This window comes from Solanum stenotomum, chromosome 11, assembly GCF_019186545.1.
Source record: "Solanum stenotomum isolate F172 chromosome 11, ASM1918654v1, whole genome shotgun sequence".
Taxonomy (NCBI): domain Eukaryota; kingdom Viridiplantae; phylum Streptophyta; class Magnoliopsida; order Solanales; family Solanaceae; genus Solanum; species Solanum stenotomum.
Window position 1 is genome coordinate 50,453,075 of NC_064292.1, and position 24,343 is coordinate 50,477,417.

Genomic DNA, 24,343 nt, shown 5'->3' on the forward strand with positions numbered 1-24,343 from the left:
CTATGACTAAAAGTAAAATTAATAAGGAGGTCATTCATGTAAAGGTGTTTTTTTTAAAACTTCCTCCAAAAAAATTTATATGCACAAACATTATCCAAGAATTTAGTTAATTTAACGAATATAAACTTCCTCCTTTTTAAAAAAAATAAAATTCGACGTAACAAAAATATGAATCGTTTTGTGTAAATTATATGTCAAAAGACTTGAAATATCGAGATGATTTTCTACTCTAAATTTTTGGAATGGTTTAGAGGTGATTTTAAGTTGATTGAGATTGAATAATCGACGTTACTTCATATATAATCAATTTTTAAGTGTATAATTAAACTATATTCAACTTTTTAAGCGTATTATAATGTATAGTCAATGCATAACTCATGACCAATATACTTTCTAAAACTTTTGACAAGTTATATTGTATAGTCACGTATACTTATAATTTTAGCTATCTTTTTATATAAATAAAACATAACTATATTTGTTGTAAACTAATTATTCCCTCCGTCCCTTTTTATGTGTCACATTTTTACTTTGCACTTGCATTAAGAAATGATGTAACTTTACCCTTCTACTCTTATTTAATTTTTTTTGGAACTCAAGTTTTCAATCAATGAATATGAATTAATTTATTTTGACTAATTAATTTAACCAATTAACATGAATCATTTATTTAGCTTTTCTAAGTTAGTCAAATATATATTTTCAAGGCTAATAACTCACAAGGGTAAAAAATGAACAATATGGTAATTTATGCATTGATTTTATGAAATGACAAGTATTATGAATCAACTATTTATAAAAGGAGATGAATATAAAAAGGGACGGATGGAGTACTTTATTGTACATATTTCGAAACTAATCGGCCTTTTTTTCCCTATTTTTGTTGGACACCCTTGCTAATAATTGTAGCACTCCACATTGAGTTACTTTCTTTACTCCAAAAACAAAAAAGAGAATACACACATTTAAATTTTTTTTGTCGCATTTATATATCCTTTTAAAAAAATTGATTCGAAGGTCGTTAAGTAATGTTTCATAATAATATTATTTTAATAAATATAATATTTAGATAAATTATAATATTATTTTTATTATTATTAATATCAAACACATCAATAATTTAAATGATAAAGTAAATGACGTAATCATATCAATTTTTTTTTTATCACATCAAATTGACGTTACATAAAATGAGATTTTTCGTTATTACCTGCCGATAAATTTAAATATAGACTATCCAAACAAGGTGTAAGTGATTTGCCAACGAGAAATAAACAATAAACAAACTTCTTTCTCATTCAACAATGGAGGTTGTTCCTCACTCACTACTATATATTAGCAGCCATGCTCCTTCACATGTAGTATAAATACTCTACTAAACGCAAATTTAACACCAACCCACATTTCCATTTTTGTAGATCTAAATCCCCAAATTCCATTCTTTGGAATTAACGCCCTCAATTTTTTTTCGCCATGGCTGAACAATCAAAGAAATGGATTCTTATGGTGACTGCTCAAACACCCACAAACATAGCAGTGATTAAATATTGGGGAAAAAGAGATGAAAATCTTATTCTTGCTATTAATGATAGTATTAGTGTTACCCTTGATCCTGCTCATCTTTGTACCACAACCACTGTTGCTGTTAGCCCTTCTTTCCAACAAGATCGCATGTGGCTAAACAAAAAGGTAGCTTTTTTAAAAAAAATTAAAATTTCTTAGTCTAATTTGTTTAGAAATTTGATTGGTATTTGTTTGGTTGATTTATGTGATGGGTTATGGGTATGGGAAGGGGAAGGAGAAATGGGGAGGGGATTACAAGGTGGGACTCGAACCCTCACCAACGAAGTAAGAGCTCAGGAAGCTATTAAGATTCGCTTGTGTCCCTACAACATTATTATTTTGTACAATTTAAAAAAAAGGTTGGGGGTAGGTGAGGGTTATAAGGTGGGAATCGAAGCCTCTAAGGTGAATGTTCTTAGTGAACCGACTGAGCTATTAAGATTACCTAGTGTACCTTCAACATTATTGATTTGTACTTTTTTTAAAAAAATAATTGGGGGTAGGTGAGGATCACAAGGTGGGAATCGAATCTCACTAGCAAGGTGAAAGTTCTTAGCTAATTAACTAAGCTACTAAGATTACCTATTGATTTATGTGATAGAAAACTTGTTTGGCAGCTGAGATGTTTAGAAAGTTCTGTTCTTGATAAGTGAAAAGTGGAGTACCAATTTTTCTTTGTGTATTTGATAATAGAATGATGACTATATGTTGTTTTTTTTGTAATTAAATGTGGGTAGATTACGTGAAAGAAGACTCTTTTTGAAAAGTTTAGGTCTTGACTTTCTCATTTTGTCAGTGTGATTTTACTGAAATGGTTGATATGCATTTGTTCTTGTAATTTTATGTGGGTTAATTTATGAGAAAGAAGGCTGTATTGATAGCTCTGATGTTGGGAAAGTTCAGCTCTTGAAGAGTAAAAATTTCTCATTCTAATTTTTTCGCAAAAGAATTGATGAATATTTGTTCTTGTAATTTTATGTGGGTCTGCTTATTTAAAACAAGATGTCTTGGCAGCTCAGATGTTGAGAAAGTTCCATTCTTTAAGAAAATTCATTTTTTTTCTGAGTTTGATCCCTTTATCTGATTTTATTTGATGTCCACTTGTTCTTGTAATTTTAAGTGGGTTGATTTTATGTTAAACAAGGCTTTTGGCATCTCAGATGTTTAGGAAATTCAGTTCTTGAAGAGTAAAAATTTCTCATTTTATTAATTTAAATTTATAGAAGTTTATGTGGATTGATTAACTTGAAACATCCTGTAAACTCAGGGATTGGGAAGATTCAGTTCTTTAAGAGTGTAATGTTTGTCTAGCTTCTGCTTTCAATTGTTATCTACAAGATCATAGGCTGTTTTGTTATTAAAATATATTAACTGTTCTATGTCGTTTGGCTGTGTATTACATGTAGTGGAATCAAGGTGGTACACGAGAAGAAGATGAATCATATGAACTCTTGATACTTTCTGTAAATTTTAGTTTATTTGTTCTTCTTTAGGATGTATTTCTTGTTTAATGATGGATCATGTCTTTGATTATCTTCTCTGGTTTTGCTACAGAAATTGGTTAAAATAGTTGTGCAGGGAATTTATAATTCACATTTGTGCAGTCTTCGAAAGCTGAGCTCATTATATTTCCCCCTTTCCCTCCATTGTGAGCAATGAGAAAGATTTGTATGCTGCAGTTTTTTGTTGCCAAGTCTTGACATTTTAACATTGCTTTTGCTCGTGGTGTAGGAAATATCTCTTGATGGAGCCAGATACCAAAATTGTCTAAGAGAAATTCGAGCTCGTGCTAATGATTACGAGGATGAGAAGAAGGGTATCAAGATCAGTAAAAATGATTGGCAGAACTTGCATGTGCATATTGATTCTTACAATAATTTTCCTACTGCTGCTGGTCTGGCTTCCTCAGCTGCTGGTTTTGCCTGCCTCGGTATGATTAACCAATTCTCTTTCTTGTATTCTGAAAGTCACTCCCTTTTTTTTATTTCATTGATATTCTAATATTAAAGATCTAAGGATCATCGGTGAATCTTGAACCTAAGTGATGATCAATGAATCCTGAAAAGTAACTGGAGTACTCTTATACAAGAGTTTCAGAAGTTTGTTCTTTTCTGCATGCATTTGCGTAATTCTCATTTAGGATAAGGTGTTTGCAAATTGCACGTGCCTGAAACTGATGCAACGGTGTAATAACCTTATTTAATCAGTACATTTGCTTGTTCTGTGGTCTACAAAATCCAAAGTAACTTTGTTTGTTACTGAGTATATGACGCTAGAAATTAATTTCATTGAGGCTTTGCTGTGCTCAAATCTGTGATTTGTTTTCAACTAGCAAAGATCAAAGTGATACATTTGTATTTTGCAGAGCGTTCCAACACTTTGGGTTCTTTTTCCAGCTTGAATGAATGCATGTAGGATAAAACCATTATCTTTTCTGAAGTGTTGCATGTGTCTTTTCTGGGTATTTTTCTATTGGCATGACCTTAGGTTCTATTATCAGTAATATCATATTACTTGGCAAGTAAAATGCCCTTGAAAAAATAGTTTCATTAGTGGAGAAGTGCAAGTTTTTTTTTACGTCCATACTCTGTCCATCAAGAATGATCTGTGTTACAGTTTACCTACTCATGTATATAGTGCAGTTTAACCAAGTACCACAAGTTGCACTTGATGCAAATCACAAATAAATTAATACTTCTTTATAACATTTTCCTTTTCTTGCAACTTATTCAGGAAATTATGTTCTGTAACTTTTATATGAGTGGCCATTTGAAGAATGTACTTGCTGATAAACTAGTGCATTTATCCGTGTGTTTGAGTTTCTTTGGATTCTGATTGATGTTGCTGTATTTTAAATATGTTATCTTCTTTGACCCTTGTCTGTAAGGATGATAAACTGTCATTAAGAAATTTATGAACTGTGTATTATGTCAGCCCTTCTTAAGAATTCATCTTCAGAGTAATTTTGAAAATGTTTTTTCCAAGTGAATGTTTCTTTCTTGTGGGAATCTCTATTTTATCCATTATTACATTCCTTCTGTAAGTTTTGAGATGAGTACAACTTATGTCTCCGATATGCAGTCTTTTCCCTTGCGAAGTTAATGAATGTGCAAGAGGACAATGGGAGACTTTCTGCCATAGCAAGGTAAATTCATATCAGTCGTGAATATTTTGTTAGCTGGTCTTATTTTTCTATATGTTTTGTCTAGAAGACTAAAGTTAGATCGAGGTAACAGCATATCAAACTGATCCTTCTTGATCTTACTTTCTCTTTTCATCTGTTCATTCAATAGCTATGAAAAATAAGAAACTGATACACTTCACTTATTCCCACACAGGCAAGGTTCAGGAAGTGCTTGTCGAAGCTTGTTTGGAGGATTTGTCAAGTGGGTCATGGGAAAGGTATGTCGAGCTCCTACATTCTTGTGTTGTAGCTTGTCTCACCATGCTCTCTATCTTTTCAGTGTGGTCTAATTCTTTTTGTGATGTGTAAAGGAGGAAGATGGTAGCGATAGCATTGCTGTTCCACTCGTAGACGAGAAACACTGGGATGAGCTTGTTATCATCATTGCAGTGGTATGTACTTCCCATCCAGATGTGATTGCTATTCACTTTTCTGGAAAGCTTGTCTATTCATGTCATTGTTAGGCATTGAGAAGGAAGAAAGAATCTGTGTTTCTTCTATTCATGTCTGTTTCTCCTATCCAGATTTGAGAATCTGTCTTCATCTTATTCGTCTACTTGTCCCATCTAGTTCTTTCTCCAAACATGATACTTGTCATTGCAGTACTTTTGTGCATCAGTGATTTTTGGTAACAATAATAATAAGTGGAACAGAAACCGAATCTATCCCATTGGAACTGCAGTCCTTCAGACTTGAAGGAGAACATTTTTCTGGGAATAAGGTTGTAGAGAAGGACTTGGTTTCTGTTTCATCCTTATACTGAGCCCCTCATTCAAGTTTTAGATCTTGGGGAACCCCTTTTTCTAGAAATCCAAGTTTCTTCGAGTCATACTGCTATGCTGGGAAGTGGGAAGAGAAAAAGAGTATTCTGCTTTCGTTTCTTGCTAACTAATTCCTTGACTTCAAAAATGCCACTTATTTGTGTTCATTTATTTGTTCTGCATATCTTAGTTCTTTCTTTTCGAATGGTTATCTATTGCTACTGCTTCCTAGATCCCCAATGGCAACTTTAAGCTACTTTCAGTAACTCATAATTCTTGACTATGAATCAATGAAGTTTAGTCAAGTAGATTCCGCAAATGTTGATCACCGGATCAGTTTTTTGGGTGTATTTTCTGTTTTCAACTCCATAAATAAACAGGACTCTAAACTTTACTTGCATCATCTTCTTAAATAAGATGCCTGCGTAAATGATCATGCTATCAGTTTGATTACGACACTAATTTATCAACTTGTGCCTCCTGATGTTTTTCTGTTTAATTCTTTTATTATGTGCTGTACTTCAGGTTAGCTCACGGCAGAAGGAAACAAGTAGCACCTCAGGAATGCGTGAGACTGTTGTAACCAGTGCACTTATAGAACACAGAGCAAAGGTATTGTCTTTGTAACTCTCTACATTAGGATTTTGGTAGTTCTGACACATCTTCAATCAATATTCTCTAAAATCTTCAGCTTATTTTCATTAGCTCTGTTAATTTAACCTCTGCTCAATTGGTAAACATTGTATCAGAAGTTTTGACTTATCATTTTGGATTTCATTTTCAGGAAGTAGTACCAAAACGCATTATTCAGATGGAAGAAGCTATACAAAATCGCGATTTTCCAACTTTTGCTCAACTGACTTGTTCTGACAGCAATCAATTTCATGCAGTCTGCATGGACACTAGCCCTCCTATATTCTACATGAATGACGCATCTCATAGGCAAGTTGTCTTAACTTCAGGCTGTATCTTGAGTTGTGTTGTAACATAGATAAGTTCTGAACTTGATGATCTCTTATACTGAAAGTGGGAGAAACAAGAAAGTCTTGACGGTGTGTTAACTTTTCAGGGTAATTAGCTGTGTCGAGAAATGGAACCGTGCAGAAGGAACTCCACAGGTTTGAAACGTTATCCTACTATTGTCCTAATAGATAATTGCATGATATGGTTCTTCTTCTTTTTACTAAAGTAATAAGGGTCACCAAGATTTTCAACCTTTTGAAATATCAAAGTTCTGCAGGTTAAATTGGTCACTCAAATTTGTACTTGACCCAAATTGTGGACACAAGCTATTTTAAACAGAACAATGATTATGCCTTTTCGGGAAATCTGCTTTTATATTTGTAATGGGCAGTGAGTGCTTCCTTCATGACATACATGACATACCCCTCTCCCATAAACTTCATGCACCTTTCTGTGCTGAAGATTTTGCGAACTTCGCGATGCACCCAAACATTGAAATTTTTCCTTCTTGAGCTGGTTTTGACAGTAATGACATGACATCAACTGCACCAGTATCTTGGCACTATAACAAGCAACTTTCAGACTTATTTCATGCCTTTTTGAACACTATAATTAGCTTGTTGCCAACAAATATCTCAGCTCACATTTTGCTTCTCATGATCTGATAGTGCAAGTTTGACTTCAAAAGTAGGTGAAATGTAGCGTGAATAAATGCATATTCCATTTTTTCTAAACAATAGAATATTTCCAGGTTGCATACACCTTCGATGCTGGGCCAAATGCCGTTCTGATTGCACGTAACAGAAAGGCTGCCGCACTTATGCTTCAGAGGCTTCTTTTCCACTTCCCTCCAAACTCAGATACCGATCTAGACAGGTATTCTGCATATAAAAGATTCAAAGTTCTTATATAACTATGAGGAAGTCATGTTCGAGGAAATGTTTTCTGGAAAGTGACTTATTCTTTAGAAAAATATTCCAAGGAAATGTTTCCCAGTGTGTGGTTTGAGGGTGGTAAATATTTTCCAAAATAGAACATTTACTAAAGATGGATAATATTATTATTAACCCGCTGATAATGTTTTGACAAATTTTTTTGAGTAGTAAAGATTGATTATGTGTCAAGTGCTTGCTAAAGCAGTGTTATAAAGTTACGAGTTGATATAATTGTGAACAGAACCAAACACCAGAAAATGACTTGTTTTATGGAAATCTTCAACTCCATACAAACACACCCCGCCATGATATGCATTCTGGACCTTGTGCTATCAACATCCAACCATTGACCATCTTCACTGCTCCTTATTGTTCTTTTTCCTTTCTCTCCAGCTATGTCATAGGTGATAAGTCAATTCTGAAGGATGCTGGGATTCAGGATTTAAACGACGTGGAAGCATTACCTCCTCCACCTGAAATTAAGGACAAGGTTCCAGCTCAGAAATGCAAAGGTGAAATAAGCTACTTCATCTGCACAAGACCTGGCAGAGGTCCAGTTTTGCTACCTGACGAAAGTCAGGCTCTCCTCTGCCTTGAAACTGGTTTGCCCAAGTAAAATAGCAAAAGTTTATTTGTGCTAATGTTTAAGTAATCGACACAACTCCACGAGATCCAAGTATTGCACCCTCTTTGCCTTAAGAAATGGGGATGCAATTTTAAACTGGTTTTTTTAAGTTTGGATAAAATTTGAACTCAAAGCTTTTGCTTGTAGCTTAGTTTAGTTGTGTACTCTCATCTTTGAGCAATGCAATAAAAGTCCTCAAAATTTCCTCTTTTTTTTTAAATGTCAAAATATCTTTTAAATTCAACAAGTGTGGAGAATTCAAATGATCTGTTTCTTGCTGTTTGTGTAGTAGCAATCCTTACTGAATGTTGTCTGTTTTCCTTCTTGAGTAGTGTTAATATTATATCTACTTTATTGAAAGTATATTTATTATTTACTAGTATAATTTATTGAGTTACATATATCCTATTGTACTTGCAACATTTTAAACCAAAACAAGAAAAAAAGGATAGATGAGCGGACCCATAATCCACCATGTTTCGATTCTATTTCTCAATTATGAAAAAAAAAACTGAAAATTTTGTATTTTGATGTTTTTCCGCGAAGGTGTGTTTGGTATGAGGAAAATATTTTCTTGAAAAATATTTTTCAGAAAAATAAGTAAATTTCTTATTTATTTTTTTGTGTTCTTGTGTCAAAATTCTAATTTCTTTCATAGTTCAAGACTTCTAAACAAACTGTGTTGCAATCAAACTACATCTCCTTCTATAGTCATCACTTGAGACGAACGCCAAAAACAATTTAAAAAAATTGTGAATATTTTTAACAATTACAAGATGGACATAATTCTTACAATAATATTGGAATGTGTAGTTGGGAATCAAAAAAGAACAATTTAGAAAGATTTTTTCTCACAAGTAATTTTCATTTTTCCTCTTTAAGAATGCACTGTTTGTTCTTTCTCTCCTGTCAAAAATGTCTTCCAGATAACCTCCTTCATGGCTGGATCATGCATAACTAGATGTCCAACATTGGGTATTTCATGGTAGTTTATCCATGGAAGCCTTTCTACGACGTAACGCTGTAGTATAACAGGTACAACCCAGTCTTCATCACCATGCCACAAGTGGACCGAACCATTTGAGAAAAGGTTCTTAAGATCCATAGGATCAAAATCCCATTTCCCGAAACCCACCATCATGTCACGGTGAAGGGACTCGAATACTCCTTGCTTTACAGCATATTCCTACAGATGAAAGAAACAGAAACTTTTGAGCCAACAATGCCTTATCCCATAAGCAATAACGTATGAACGTATTTCTTAGTTGTGTGTTACTTTTAGTGATCAATTCCGCGATAACACTTTTAACTTTTCATTTCCACATCCTGTATTGTTCGTCTCCCTAATAGCAACATACTTTTCATTTCCACATTCTTTCTCAGGAGCATAACAAACAATCCAAGACAATATTACTTAATACCACAGATCATAGGCAACAACATACTGAGTGGGGTCTGGAAAGGGTAGATTGTATGCAAACTTTACCCTCACCTCAGAGAGGTAGAAATGTTGTTTCATATAGACCTACTAATATGAACAGTAGACAATACAACACATTGTTAGTAGTCATAGGCAAACAAATATAAAATTGTAACTTGTATGGTTATTTCACCCCTAGTGGTCATTCTAACGGTAAAGATATGATACCAGAGCCTAACTCAACCTCAAGGGTTAGCTCATGAGAGGAGATTTGTCCAAGTCCATATAAGGAGACCAATTGTCCATCCCTCTACCGATGTGAGACTTCTTAAAACACCCCTAGAACTCAACTGGAGAGTGAACACTTATAGATGGGGGCCCAACATTGGTGAACAACAACACCTAGAGCGTGAACACTTACAGATGGAGGCACAACATCGATGAACAACAAATTGGGATAGGCTTGACTTTGATACCATGACAAGATATGGTACTTGGGCCTAACTCAATCCCGAAAAATAGCTCATGAGAGGAGAATTGTCCAAGTCCATATAAGGAGACCACTCATCCGTTCCCCCAACCAATGTGGGACTTTTAACTCTAACACCCCCCTTCACACCCAGGCCCAACTGGAGCGTGGATCGGGAGCCCACATGGGATGGACTTGGCTCTGATACCATGTAAAGATATAGCACATGAGCCTAACTCAACTTCAAAGGCTAACTCATGGAGAGGTTTGCCCTAGTCCATATAAGGAGACCAATTTCTCATCCCTCTACCGATGTGGGTCTTCTTAACAGTTGAAGAATGACAAAAGTCTCACATTTGTGGTTAATGAGATGGGTAGACTCCTTATATAGACTTCGACAATCCTCCCCTCATGAGCTAACTTTTGGGGTGTGAGTTAAGTCTAAGACCTCATTTAACATGGTATTTGAACAGAGCCCATCTCACCTAATGTTGGGCCCCCAAAATAAAAAATTGTCCATGCACCAGATGCTAAGCACTGGGCGTGAGGTGGGGAGTTGAAGAATGACAAAAGTCTCGCATTGATGGTTAATGAGATGGGTAGACTCCTTACATGGACTTGGGCAAATCTCCCCTCATGAACTAGTTTTTGGGGTGTGAGTTAGGCCTAAAACTTAATTTAACAGACATTTTTTTTAAGAAAAAACATTTAACACGAGCAAGAATATAACTCCAATTTACTATGAGTCGGAACAAAATTCCAAGCAATTACAAATTCTACCAGCAAATTTATTCCAAGGATCAAACACATGGAAGGGATCATGAAGTGACAGTACTATAACAGTAAATTGCCAAATTCAGGTAGGAAACCAATTACCTTTAGTTTTTGCATTTCGTTTGCATGCTTAGCAGATCTGGAAACAACTTCTAAATCTGGGGGAGACATTTTGAGTTTTCCAGATAAAACACTATTGTACGGGAACCACTTCTGAGTGTTCCACCAGTAGACTAGCCAAGGCGCATAATGTGCAACTCGAAGTGCCCATTGGTCCTGTGGGAGCTGTAGATTGTATCCTTCTGTGGATAAATTAGCAGGAAAGCTAGGCCACCAGTAATTGACAACGGGGGCAACTAGAGCTGCTCCAGCTAACCTATTACAACCAAAAGAAATGTAACAAAAAATCAAAAACACAGAATACAGGAATACTAGAAGTCTTGCTGCTGTCGTTGAGAATAGCAATGACCAAAAGAAAGTAGTATATAAATCGCTCAGAGGGACTTTGATTTGATCAAGTTGTGTAATATCGAGGGCATGATCCTAGATAGTAAGATATGGAGGATGAGGATTAGGAAAGAAGGTTAGTAAGTAGTCGAGTATTGTCTAGTTTCCCTATCAATATTATTTATTACTCTCCTACTATCTTATTCTTCGATTCTAGTGTTACTTTTGTTTCCTTTGCTTCAGTTACCGTACATTTTGTTGTTGCTACTTGTTCTATTTTAATTGTTTTTAGCATGGCTTTTTCGCTAGTGTATTTGTTCTACTTATTTTTTGATTCTGCTATACTTGAGTCTATCGGAAACAACCTTTTTACCTACATAAGGTAGGGGTAAGGTTATGTAAACGGGAGAAACCAAAAAAAAAAAAAAAGGTTGCGTACACACTACCCTCTCCAGACCCCACTTGTGGAATTACACTTGGGATGTTGTTGTTGAGTTGTGTAATACACAATCTACTGTAACTGTAGAACAGTTGGTTTCATGTTCGAAATGCTTTGCTATAAATCAAAGCTTCCTCTTTGTCTGTTAATTCTAAGGTCTTTTACATTGTGTGATAGGTTATGTTAATAATGACATGTCAGATGAATGTTAAGGATAAGATCTCATGAAGCATATCGCTCATGCAAAGTGATTTCCAGACATACCGATTAGGGATGTACTCAAGGCAACCCCAAACTGAATGACCACCCATGGAATACCCCATAACATAAAATTTAGGGCCAAGTCCGAGTTGATCAGCAAGCTCTTCCATATCCAAAGCTGTAGTTTGTATGGTTCGTTTTGGATGTGGATCGCTTTCCCCATAACCAGGTCTATCAAAAGAGACAACATACGCCCCTAATTCTTCAAGTGTTTCCTAAAAAAAACATCAATGAACCCTTATAATCTCTGTTCAATTATACTCAAAAGGATGCAGAAGTACGAGTTTAACAAAGAGTTGATGACACACCAAGGATGCAATAGCTGACTCATATCTGGTAGAACCAAAGCTATGTGCATATACGACCTTATATTTGGCCGTTTCTTTAGGTACACCATGCTCCTTGTAAGCCAAATGTCTTCCATCCCTAAGTTTGATTCTAGGTCCGGTAACTGTTGGACCATCAGGAGAGCCACAGATTCTGGGAGGTGGAGGTAGGAGGGCTGGGAATGCCCATGCTAGACCTGAAACCAACAAGACAACTAAAACTTTCCCGAGCATACCTGAACACAACGTAGACATAACTCTTACAATATTATTGGAATACATAGATGACATAGTGCAACCTAAGATATATACTGATGGCTTAGTTGAGAAAACAGAACATTTCTAGAAAGATTTTGCCTAGAAGGTGGCAAGGAGATGATAATGTATTTGAAAATACACTTAATAATATAAGTTTCTTAAACATGAAACTATAAAGCTGTGATCTTTTCTAGAATCCTGAACCTATAAACTCGAAATCTAGTTCTGTCTCTGCCAAGAGACATTTCATTCTCTCAGCCATGCAAAAACTGGCTACATTCCCACTCTAATCCTCCTCCTTCTCATAATTCTAATACTACGGTACCTCAAGGGTTCATCCAAACCTCCTTCAAAAAAAATTTGAAGTGTATACATAAGGTCAAGGTATCTTCGTATGTTTGATTTTTCGTATTTTGAAACTCCTTAGTAGAAATCATTGGCTCAATCAATGTAGTTGCATGAATCTTCTATAACCATCCCCCACAATTCAGTAAATGAAAGAAACTGATCAATTTGATTATTTCTATACTAAAAGTCAACTTAATGCAACACCCTCTCCTCTTTTAACAAAATTCTCCTCCTCTTCATTATTTTTTTGATAATCATTATATCTAGGCCAACTTACACTCACCTCCACTAATTCCATACTCCCTCTGTTCTTTTTATATGTCACATTTTTAGATTGCACTTGCATTAAGAAATTAAGTAACTTTACTCTTCTACCCATATTTAATATTTTCTCGAGTCAACTTTTCAATAAATGATGTATATATTAGATTTCAAAAATTAAAATGTATTTGGATGACTATTTGAATTTTTGAGTTTATTTTCAAAATCAGATTTTACAAAATAGTGAATGGAGAGAATAATTAATCAATGTATGAAGTACTCCAATGAATATTAATTACTTATTAGTTTTCCTAGGTTGGTCAAAATATATATTTTCAAAACTAATTAACTGCTCTATCAAGAGTATAATAGAAATAATATGGTAATTTATGCATTAATTTGATGAAATGACAAGTATTATAATCCAACTATTTATAGAAATGAATGATATATAAAAAAGAACAAGAGGAGTAGTATACTTGTCACCTCTCTACCACTAACAGGTACCAAGTAACTCTGGGCACTAAAATTGCACAAAGTTAAGACAGATGACAAGAAATTAACAGGTGTTTTTGTCTCGGGATTTGAACCAGAGACATCGTGGTTCTCAACCTAATTTATTGACCACTAAACAAGATAAGAACAAAATAACAAATTGGGTGTATTCAAATTGTACAGTAACATACCTTGACTGGAATTGGAATGAAAAAAAATGGAATCTTTAAGATGATTCAATGGCTTTGTTGGGAGAATTTTGAAAGGTTGAGCTTTAATGAGTGAGAAGACAGGTGTTTGATTGAATTTGTTAGAAGTATATAAAGATTTTGCAGAGGTCAACAATGGTGGGTGAACTACCTTTTGAATAAATGGAGACAAAGAGGAGAAAACAAATTTGGTATGAAAAGTAGTAGCGTCCATTATCATTCTCATTTTGCTTTATGTTGAACTTTTTATTTAAAAAGGAAAAGACATAAACTCCTCGATTTTCACCCCTAAAAATTAACGTGGCAAAAATAAAAAATAAATGCATGAGTTTGAAATAAAAGTAAAAAAAATCAATTAGAATCATTTTTTCCATCCCACCGCCACACCTCTTCTTCTTCACACTCGCTTAACTTCTTGTTCTTCATTCTTTATTTTCATCATAGTTCTTTATTTTTTACTATATTCTCTAAGCATAATTCTTTTTTATTCGTAATTAGGTTAATTTTCATAGATTGTTGTGAACAATTGTATTTTATCTAGAAAAGTTTCAATTGATTGTTTCTATCTTTGTCCTTTTTTTGATTTTGTTAAAGAAAGTTTGGTTGTTAAATTAATTTTTGGGATTTGGTGGTGATGGGTGGCAAAAAGAGGTAATTAAAGATGGAAAAAAAAATCATATTAATAATGGTGATGGTGATGGTGACATTTGGTGATAGATGAAAAAAAAAATAATTGAAAGTGATATAGTGCTGTGATTGGTGAAGAACAAAGAAAAAAAAAATTCACGTGCTTGGCGTGTAATTGACTTTTGTATATTATATCAGTATATTTAATTATTTTTTAATAAAAAAAAGTTTACACCCACCTACCCTACTTGTGGTCGTCTCCCACCACTTCCTTGTCCTATACCTTACAAACATGTATTACAGGGAAGAAAAAAATTGACAACAAAGTACAAATCTTTTTACTATAAAAAGAATGACAAATTATTATAATAAAAAAATTGGTGTTTTCATCTAATTGCTAATGTTTAAGTCATTAGAAGTGTATTACTATAATAAAATATCTACTTTATTGAAAGTCTATTACTATTTATTATGGGAAAATGGATAAGTATCGTCCAACCTATCTCTGAAATCCCAGAGACACACTTATACTATACTAAGGTTCTATTACCTTTCCGAACTTATTTTATAAATAATTTTCTACCCCTTTTCGGCTTACGTGGTACTATCCTTGAAACAATTGTCAACACGCGTAGGGCCCAGAAGATAGTGTCACTTAGGCCGAAAAGGGGTAGAAAATTATTTATAAAATAAGTTTGGAGGGTAATAGGACCTTAGTATAGTATAAGTGTGTCTTTGAGATTTCGGGCATAGGTTGGGGGAGGGTACTTATGCATTTTCCCATTTATTATAGTATAATATTGAGTTACATAGATCTTATTGTACTTAGCAATATTTTTAATGAATTAGACGCACATCACAAATTTGACCTTAGCTTTATCGCAAACAAAAGCCTAGTATTAAATTAGAAAAGGATAAATGAGCAGCTCATAATCCACCATGTTTCGAACTATGTGGTAGTAACTCTATTTCTCAATTATGAAAAAAAACTATTTTGATGTGGAAACCACAAGTTACTATTCCCTTGAAGGAGAAAATTTTGTATCTCGATGTTTTTCAAGTATTCGGCGCGAAAGCAAAACAATATTATATTAACTACTTCCGAATCCCTTTAAACTTCAAGTATCTTCTTCTCTCCAAATTCTATTTACTATGTCACCCTTTGAATAATTTACATTTCAAGACTTCTAAACAACTCTGTTGCAAATTGCAATCAAACTATATAACTCCTTCATAATTTCATAAAAAAATGTGGATATTTTTTAATGGTTTGGTATTATTACAAGATGTACATAATTCTTACAAAGAACTATTTATGAAGATTTTGCTTAATAGGAAATTTCAGTTTTCCTCTTTAAGAATGCACTATTTGTTCTTCCTCTCCAGTCAAAAATGTCTTCCAGATAACCTCATTCATGGCTGGATCATGCATAACTAGATGTCCAACATTGGGCATTTCATGGTATTGTATCCATGGAAGCCTTTCTGCAACGTAACGTTGTAATGTAACAGGTACAACCCAGTCTTCCTCACCATGCCACAAGTGGACCGAGCCTTCACCATTTGGGAAATGGTTCTTAAGATCCATAGGATCAAAATCCCATTTTCCGAACCCCACCATCATGTCACGGTGGAGAGACTCGAATACTCCTTGCTTTACAGCATATTCCTATAGATGAAAGGAGCAACATTTGAGTCAACAATGCCTCATCATATAATTAAGCAACAAGCATATGAACAGAACTCTTAGTTTGTGTTACTTCTAGTAATCAAATACGCTATAACGCTTTTGACTTCCTTGCCTGTATTGTTCGTCTCCCTAATAGCAGGATACGTTTAACTTCCGCTCGTAAAAGCTCTTTATCAAGAGCAAAACAAAAACCACAAGAAAAAATGTTACATAATACCACAGATCACAGGCAACAACATCTCCAGTGGGGTCTGAGAAGGGTAGAGTGTATGCAGACTTACCCCTACCTCAGAGGTACAAATGTTTCCGATAGACCCTCGACTCAAGGAAAAACAGTCCAAAGAGGTCCCGAAAAAGAAGTAACGGAAGTACAAGAAACACCAGATGATAACAACAACAACAACATATAGTAACAGGACAGAAACTACATTAAAACAATACGATAATCGAGGTACAATGAACAACATATAGTAACAGAAATCAAAGGACAAGAAACTACAGGAACAATACTGCGACTACTAATATGAACAGACAGCAAGACAACGTGCTGCTAGTGGTCGTAGGCAAGCAAATATATAAAAAATAAATTGTAACTTGTATGGTTTTTTCACCCCTTGTGGTCATTCTAACGTTTCACTAAGAACAGAAACATTTAAAACGAGCAGGAATAGAACTCCAATTCACTTCGAGCCGGGACGAAATTCCGAGCTATTACAAATTCTCCCAGTAAATCTATTACAAGGATCAAACACATGCAAGGGATCATGAAGTAACAGTAATCTAACAGTAAATTGTCCAAATTCAGGTAGGAAACCAATTACCTTAAGCTTTGGCCTTTTGCTTAAATGCTTAGCAGATTTGGAAACAACTTCTAAATCTTGGGGAGACATTTTGGGTTTTCCAGATATAACACTATTGCACGGGAACCACTTCTGAGTGTTCCACCAGTAGACTAGCCAAGGCGCATAATGTGCAACTCGAAGTGCCCATTGGTCCTGTGGGAGCTGTAGATTGTATCCTTCTGTGGATATATTAGCAGGAAAGCTAGGCCACCAGTAATTGACAACGGGAGCAACTAGAGCTGCTCCAGCTAACCTATTAGAACCAAAAGAAGATGTAACAAACAATCAAAAACAGAGAATACAGGAATAATAGAAGTCTTGTTGCTGTTGTTTAGAATAGCAATAACCAAAAGAAAGTAGCGTATATATCGCTCAGAGGGACTTTGATTTTATCAAGTTGTGTAAAACCGAGGACATGACCCTAGATAGGAAGATATGGAGGTCAAGGATTAGGGAAGAATGTTAGTAAGTAATCGAGTATTATCTAGTTCCCCTACCAATATTATTATTATTACTCTCCTACCGTCATATTCTTCGATTCTAGTGTTACTTATTGTTTCCTTTGCTTCAGTTACCGTACATTTTGTTGTTGCTACTTGTTCTATTTTAATTGTTTTTAGCATGGCTTTTTTGCTACTGTATTTGTTCCACTTATTTTTTTGATTCTGCTTTACTTGAGTCGAGTGTCTATCGGAAACAATCTTTTTATCTACATAAGGTAGGGGTAAGGTTGCATATACACTACCCTCTCCAGACCCCACTTGTGGGATTACACTGGGTATGTTGTTGTTGTTGAGTTGTGTAATACCGAGATCTACACTGCTTCGGTTATACCTCTCTTACCTTTCAGGTGAAGATGGCAAGCAGTTACAATCTGCTATATTTGTAGAACAGTTGGTTTCATGTTCGAAATGCTTTGCTATAAATCAAAACTTCCTCCTCGTTTGTTAATTCTAAGGTCTTTTACATTTTATGTCTGACAAGTTATGATAACAATGACATGTCAGTTGAATGTTAAGGATAAGATCTCATGAAGCATATCATTCATGCAAAGTGATTTCCATACATACCGATTAGGGATGTACTTAAGGCAACCCCAAACTGAATGACCACCCATGGAATACCCCATAACATAAAATTTAGGGCCAAGTCCGAGTTGATCAGCAAGCTCTTCCATATCCAAAGCTGTAGTTTGTATGGTTCGTTTTGGATGTGGATCGCTTTCCCCATAACCAGGTCTATCAAAAGAGACAACATATGCCCCTAATTCTTCAAGTGTTTCCTGAAAGAAACATCAATAAGCCGTTATAATCTCAGTTCAATTATACTCAAAAAGGATGCATAAGAACAAGTTTGACAAAGAGTTGATGATATACCAAGGGTGCAACAGCTGAATCATATTTGGTAGCACTAAAGCTATGTGCATATACGACCTTATATTTGGCCGTTTCTTTGGGTACACCATGCTCCTTATAAGCCAGATGTCTTCCATCCCTAAGTTTGATTCTAGGTCCGGTAACTGTTGGACCATCAGGAGAACCACAGATTCTGGGAGGTGGAGGTTGGAGGGCTGGGAATGCCCATGCCAGACCTGCAATCAACAAGACAACTAAAACTTTCCCGAGCATACCTGAACATAAGATAGACATGGTTCTTACCATATTATAGGAATACGTAGATGACATAGTGCAACCTAGGATATATACTGATGGCTTAGTTGAAAAAAAGAAAGAATTTGCTTACAAGGAGATTTCAGCTGTTATATGACGATAAAGAAGAAAAAAAGAAAGATGGCAAGGAGATGATATGAAGAAATGAATGTGGAATACACAACGGAAAGGCAAATGAACTAAACAAGATACATCAGAACCAAATGCTTACAGGTCAATTCACTTTTATTTGGTTGGTTTTATGATTGGTGTCTGGTTTTGACTAATTTGGCTAACCTCAACCTACTTTTTTTCTTTCTGTAGCATAGGCATTCGCCACTTCAAACGGGCGCTTCTCCCTTTCGGGGAGGCAATTGGTCTTGGCAGTTGAACAATTTCCACCTACTTTATCAGCTAAATACAGTATAAATGAAGCTAGATTTGGTGAGAAAACATAAAGTACACAAATTATAACTATTTCCTTTCTTCTATACACCTGTTCTCGTCTCAAAATCCATCAAAACATCAGCTCTTCTTGATTTCTTTTTTGGGTGAACTGTACAACTCTTCTTTTCTAGCTTGTTAATTTTTCTCTCAATTTTCCTCTTCATTCCCTTGTTTCTCGATTTTCTTTTGGCTAAGAGTCGGGGGCAGAACCACAAACCTATCTACGGTTTTAGCAAAATTCAGTAACTTTGGCTCAAACCATGTATTTGTATTTAAAAATTCACTTAATATACATACACATATAAACTCAAAATCCTAGTTCAGTCTCTGCCAAGAGTCATTTCATTCTCTCATCCACGCAACAAAGGGCAACATTCCCACTCTAACCCTCCTTCTCATAATTCTAATACTACATTGTAGTGAATCAATCAATTAATCAACTACGCCTCAATCTTAAACTAGTTGACCTCATTTGCATTGTCAGAGCTACGATACCACAAGGGATTCATCCAAAACTCCTTCGTCAAAAACTACAGTGTATATATACGGTCAAAGTATCTTCGTATTCATATTCTGAATCTCATCCCCCTTAGTAAAAATCTTTGGCTCAATCAATGTAATTGCATGAATCTTCTATAACCATTCCCCTCAATTCAGTGGACAAAAGGAACTGATCAATTCGACTATTTCTATGCAAAATCACCCTGTTGCTGCCATGTGACCAAGAGGTCACAGGTACAAGCTTTGGAAACAACCTCTACCAAAAATGCAAGGTAAGATTGCGTACAATACACCCTTGTGGTCAAGCTCTTCCCCAGACCCTGCACATAGTGGGAGCTTTAGCGCACCGTAGTGCCCTTTTTTTAATATGCTAAAACACCCTCTCCTCTTTTTAACAAAAATCTCTCCCTCTTTATTTTACCAGTTTACGCACACCTCGATTAATTTCACAGGATACTTATAAGTTAAGACAGATAGAAAGAAATTAGCTAGTGTTTTTGTCTCGGGATTTGAACCTGAGACATCATAATTCTTAACCAATTTATTGACCAGTGAGCCACTCACTTGGTGCCCTCCTCTTCATAATATTCTCAAAGGATTATAGCAACAAAAAAAAAAATTGAATCTTGATTTCACTTTCAAGATAAACAATGCACAGATTATAAAATAAATAAGAAAAGAACAAAATTACAAATTGGGTGTATTCAAATTGTACAGCAACATACCTTGACTAGAATTGGAATGACAAAAAATGGAATCTTGAAGATGATTCAATCCCTTTTTTGGGTTGAATTTGAACTTGTTAGAACTGTATAAAGATTTTGCAGAGGTCAACAATGTTGGGGTTTGAATAAATGGAGACACATAGAAACCAAAACTTGCAGGAAAAGTAGTGGCAAACATTTTCCACCAACTACAACTTTAGTAGATTTAAAATGGATACTCCATGATATACGAAATATTCTATATTTGTATTGAAATTCGATTAAATTTGAGTTTGTGGAATTTAAACTTAAAACTTCTGATTAAGAATGAGGAACTACTTATCACTCTGCTGATTACGAGCAACATTTTTTAAATTTTTTGTTTTCATTTTTCATGTAGTGTCTGATACCCACATTTGAGTTCGACTACATTTAGATTTGCATCGAAAAATCTCATATTTGGGAGTAAAGCACTCCCTAATAAAGACTAGTACTTCATATCCAAGGGGACTCAAATCCGAGACATCTAATTAAGAATGAAGAATATTTACCACTCTATTACCACCTTTGGTGTTTCAAAGTTAGAGGGTATAGATGTTAGCTAAAGTCACGTTGAAGAGCATATTTATCTATTAAGTCTATTATAAACAAGTATATCATATTAAATTTAGTGAAACTTAATTTTTAGGTGCAAATTACTTAAATAATTTTTGGAATGCCCTATTAAATTTCATTTACCACATAGTCTCTTAGTGATATTTAACAAAGAATTCTTTTTTATGCATAATTTTAATGGTTAACTTGTATCAAACTAATAATAATCAATAATCGATATAGTTATAGAGTTAGAAATAATTGTAATTTTAATCTTAAAAGTCTTTAAGAAATAAAGAGGGCAGCAATTCAAAACAATTTAAAAAAAGAAGAAGGTATAATTAGAAAATGGACAAGAAAATTATTGTAGCTTTCAGATATGTATAAACGGATTCATAATTTAGGATTAATATACCATGTGATTACTCTATATGAGATGAATTGCTGTTTTCTTAATTGTGATTACACAAATATTTTTGGCTTATTTTTAAATATATTTGGTATTTTATTGTACAATCTCTAATGATCATGAAGTCAGTGTTCTAAATTGGAATTTAAAATTACTTATAAATGCTTTGACTCTTATATTTCAAAGTTCATAACTCCTTTTGGAATTATTTATTCATAATATGTGTCTATTCTGGGCAGAGTTAGATAGGATTGTAGAGATCATTTGAATTTCCTTCGATAGAAGATTTATTATTTATATTTGATTAAAATTAATTTTATGTATATATAAATATAATAGATGTTAAATTTAATTTGATTTTTTTGTCCGATTATAATATTATATTTTGAACGCTCTTAATACTATAAAGTTATGGCTCAATATTCCTATTAAGTTTCTTTCTCTTGATATCTCTCAAAAAAAATTTAAAACAAGTCATATAAACGTAACACCTACAAAAAAAATAAAAAATTGTATTATATATTATAAAAAATTAAAGATTATAATTTTGATCTATCGTCTGATCTGATTTTGCTATCGATTAAGTTTTATGAACAATCTTTTGGCAAAGTTTCAACCCGGCCATATTTATCGGGACAAAGCCAGACACGATTGCAGCATACATCCATAATGTGATAACATGCATTATTAGCGACTGTAACATCAGAATTTGTGTGTTCTATTATAGATTTGGCTCGCATAACCTAAACTCTAATCAATTCTGGTCAGTGGCGAAGCTAGAATTTTTAATAAGGGGTTCAAAATTTGAAGAACTAAACACACGAACTTAACCGAAGGGGGTTCGACATCTATTATATATACATAAAAAATAATTTTAACCATATATAAATAGTAATATTTTTCGCCGAAGGGGGTTAATAATTAATGTTCATAACTCATAACATTTTAATGGAGATATGATCCAATATAGTCTGGTCAAGAATAATAATGGTATTAGGTATATATAAGGACAATATTGGTGTAACAATATTATCTCTAACATTTATAATGTTTGACATTTAATTTTGATTATTTATGATTTAATTAATTTTTGAGTTTCTTCAATTTTAAAAATAATTATTAATTAATATTAAAAATATTTTTTTTAAATTTAATTTCAAGGTAATTTTGTCATTTTTTATATTAAAAATATATCTTTATATACTTATGATATATAAATTTATATAGTTAGCTTTTAAAAATAAGAGGGCAACAATTCTTCCTTTATGAAGAGAGTCGATGTTAGCTTCAACAAGATATTTTTGTGTCTTTCTTTCATCTCTCTATGTAGAGCCTATGCCAATTAGAACTATCAAAAATTTAATCGAATTCGATAAATTGAAATGGAAAAAATGTTATTGATTTATCGATAATAAATTATTGATTTAATAATTTGAGAATGACTTTGATTTTATTTTTATCGAATTATCAATTTCATAACTAATTTATTAACAGTTAATCGATAATTCGATAATAGTTGAAGATAAACTTGTAGATTCATTATATTTTACAGCTCAGGTTGTGAAAAATGATTCAAAACCAGTTGGTTTCTTTTGTATCAAATATTATGCTTCATCGTGTGATTCCCTCATCCATTTCCTCTACCCTATCCCCAATTTTCATTTTTTAAAAAAATAAAAAATTACAACTACTCCCTTTATTTTGTTTTGTACTCTTTTCACACGTTCATTAAAAAAATTATTAAGTTATTTTTATTTAATAAGTAAAAATAATAGTGACTTTAGAATTAAAGAAATGAAGAGAGTAGCAATTCTAAACAACTAACATAAGAAATCCCCCTACGATAATAAATTACATTAATCATATATGATTAAAATTAATTTCTATGTATATATTATAGATGGAAAATTTAATTTGGTTTTTTAAGTGATTATTTTATTATATTCTAAATCTCTTTAATAAAACTCTTGGCTCCACTTTATATCTCGATATTCCTGTTAGACTTGTTTCTCTTGGTTTCTCTCAAAAAGAATTTAAAACATATCAAATCTACATAACACATACAAATAAATAAAAATAAAAAGTACTTTTTATTATATATTATAAAAGTTGAGAATGATAATTTTGATCTGTTTTTTTTCTATGGACAAAGTTTTATCAACCAACTTTTGGCACAGTTGCAACACGGCCATGTTTATCGGGACAAATCCAGACACGATTGCTACATACATCCATCATGCGAATGCATGCAGAATCAGGTAAAATAACGCCTGTGACAACAGGATTTGTCTCTTCTATTATAGATTTGGCTCGCTTGACCTCAACTCCTACTAATTCTGGCCATTTGCATTTATCGCCACCACAGACACCACCGACACAAGGAGGATATGGGGTTTTACTTATCACCAAATATTGAGAAATGAGTATTACAAAGCTAACAAGAAAAAAAGTTGTTGTCACCTTCATGTTTAATAAGTTATTGGTGAATGGTGATATAAAGCGTTGGTTTATATATAGGGCCATAAAACAATAATTAATGTGTGACATTTTAATGGAGATATTATCAAGTATAGTTTGGTCAAGATTGAATTAATGATTGTATATATATAAGGAGAATATTGGTGTATCAATATTATCTATAATTTTTGACATTTAATTTTGAGTATTTAATTTTTGAATTTTTTCAATTTAAAAATAATTATCTTATAAAATTAAAATATATTTTTAAAATTAATTTCAAGGGAATTTTGTCGTTTTTATAATTAAAAATATATATCTTTATATACTTATGAGTTATGAATTTATATAATTCTCACTTCAAATAATATTGGAGACTTTACTCTAAAATAGTGCTCAAATTATAAATACATTCTATTTTCTTAAAAATCGTATTTTAGTTGGCATAATTAGTCTTTATTTTTAAATAATTAGTTTATGTCAAAATAATTAATAATGTTGTTAATGTTAAGAGGCTTAGATAATTGATTGAGTATATAAAATTTTAGGAAAATTACACAACTAAGCAAATATATCATTTTATTTTTTTCAAATTACAAATATAACTTTGATTATGTTTCTAGTTATTGACATAACCGAATAATCGAAACGAAAAAAAATCAAATTGAAAAGAGAAAAATCAAAT

At 33.4% G+C, this 24,343-nt stretch overlaps 2 protein-coding genes across 8 annotated transcripts; one reads left to right on the top strand and one right to left on the bottom strand.

Annotated features, from left to right (window-relative positions):
- Positions 1–1,281: 1,281 nt before the first annotated feature.
- On the top strand, positions 1,282–8,241 carry LOC125844311 (diphosphomevalonate decarboxylase 2-like). The gene is made up of 10 exons (XM_049523598.1): positions 1,282–1,689; positions 3,295–3,493; positions 4,645–4,708; positions 4,902–4,965; positions 5,059–5,139; positions 6,034–6,120; positions 6,293–6,443; positions 6,571–6,626; positions 7,223–7,347; positions 7,800–8,241. The coding sequence occupies exons 1-10, from the start codon at positions 1,474–1,476 to the stop codon at positions 8,020–8,022; spliced, it is 1,266 nt and encodes a 421-aa protein (XP_049379555.1). The 5' UTR covers positions 1,282–1,473; the 3' UTR covers positions 8,023–8,241.
- Positions 8,242–8,790: 549 nt separating this feature from the next.
- LOC125844692 (uncharacterized) lies at positions 8,791–20,612 on the bottom strand. 7 transcript variants are annotated; one of them, XM_049524016.1, is made up of 5 exons: positions 20,220–20,326; positions 12,150–12,403; positions 11,845–12,056; positions 10,797–11,070; positions 8,791–9,217 (listed from the first exon to the last, which is right to left on the bottom strand). In XM_049524016.1, exons 2-5 carry the CDS (start codon positions 12,399–12,401, stop codon positions 8,909–8,911), a joined length of 1,047 nt encoding a protein of 348 aa, XP_049379973.1. In that variant the 5' UTR covers positions 12,402–12,403; positions 20,220–20,326; the 3' UTR covers positions 8,791–8,908. The 7 variants fall into 7 exon arrangements, with proteins under 7 accessions (XP_049379973.1, XP_049379974.1, XP_049379970.1 ...); XM_049524017.1 differs by lacking the exon at positions 20,220–20,326 and adding an exon at positions 18,331–18,527 and having other exon boundaries at positions 12,150–12,206; XM_049524013.1 differs by lacking the exon at positions 20,220–20,326 and adding an exon at positions 13,721–13,969 and having other exon boundaries at positions 12,150–12,364.
- Positions 20,613–24,343: the final 3,731 nt, after the last annotated feature.

What these genes read in the sequence shown, in the direction of transcription:
- LOC125844311 (XM_049523598.1), top strand. Translation starts at nt 1,474, where the DNA reads ATGGCTGAACAATCAAAGAAATGGATTCTTATGGTGACTGCTCAAACA. An exon ending in GCATGTGGCTAAACAAAAAG is followed by an intron (nt 1,690 to 3,294) that starts GTAGCTTTTTTA and finishes CTCGTGGTGTAG; the next exon opens with GAAATATCTCTTGATGGAGC. An exon ending in TTATAGAACACAGAGCAAAG is followed by an intron (nt 6,121 to 6,292) that starts GTATTGTCTTTG and finishes TTTCATTTTCAG; the next exon opens with GAAGTAGTACCAAAACGCAT.
- LOC125844692 (XM_049524012.1), bottom strand. Translation starts at nt 13,964, where the DNA reads ATGAGAATGATAATGGACGCTACTACTTTTCATACCAAATTTGTTTTC. An exon ending in AGTCAGCTATTGCATCCTTG is followed by an intron (nt 12,057 to 12,149) that starts GTGTGTCATCAA and finishes TGTTTTTTTTAG; the next exon opens with GAAACACTTGAAGAATTAGG. An exon ending in ACGAAATGCAAAAACTAAAG is followed by an intron (nt 9,218 to 10,796) that starts GTAATTGGTTTC and finishes TTTCATCTGTAG; the next exon opens with GAATATGCTGTAAAGCAAGG.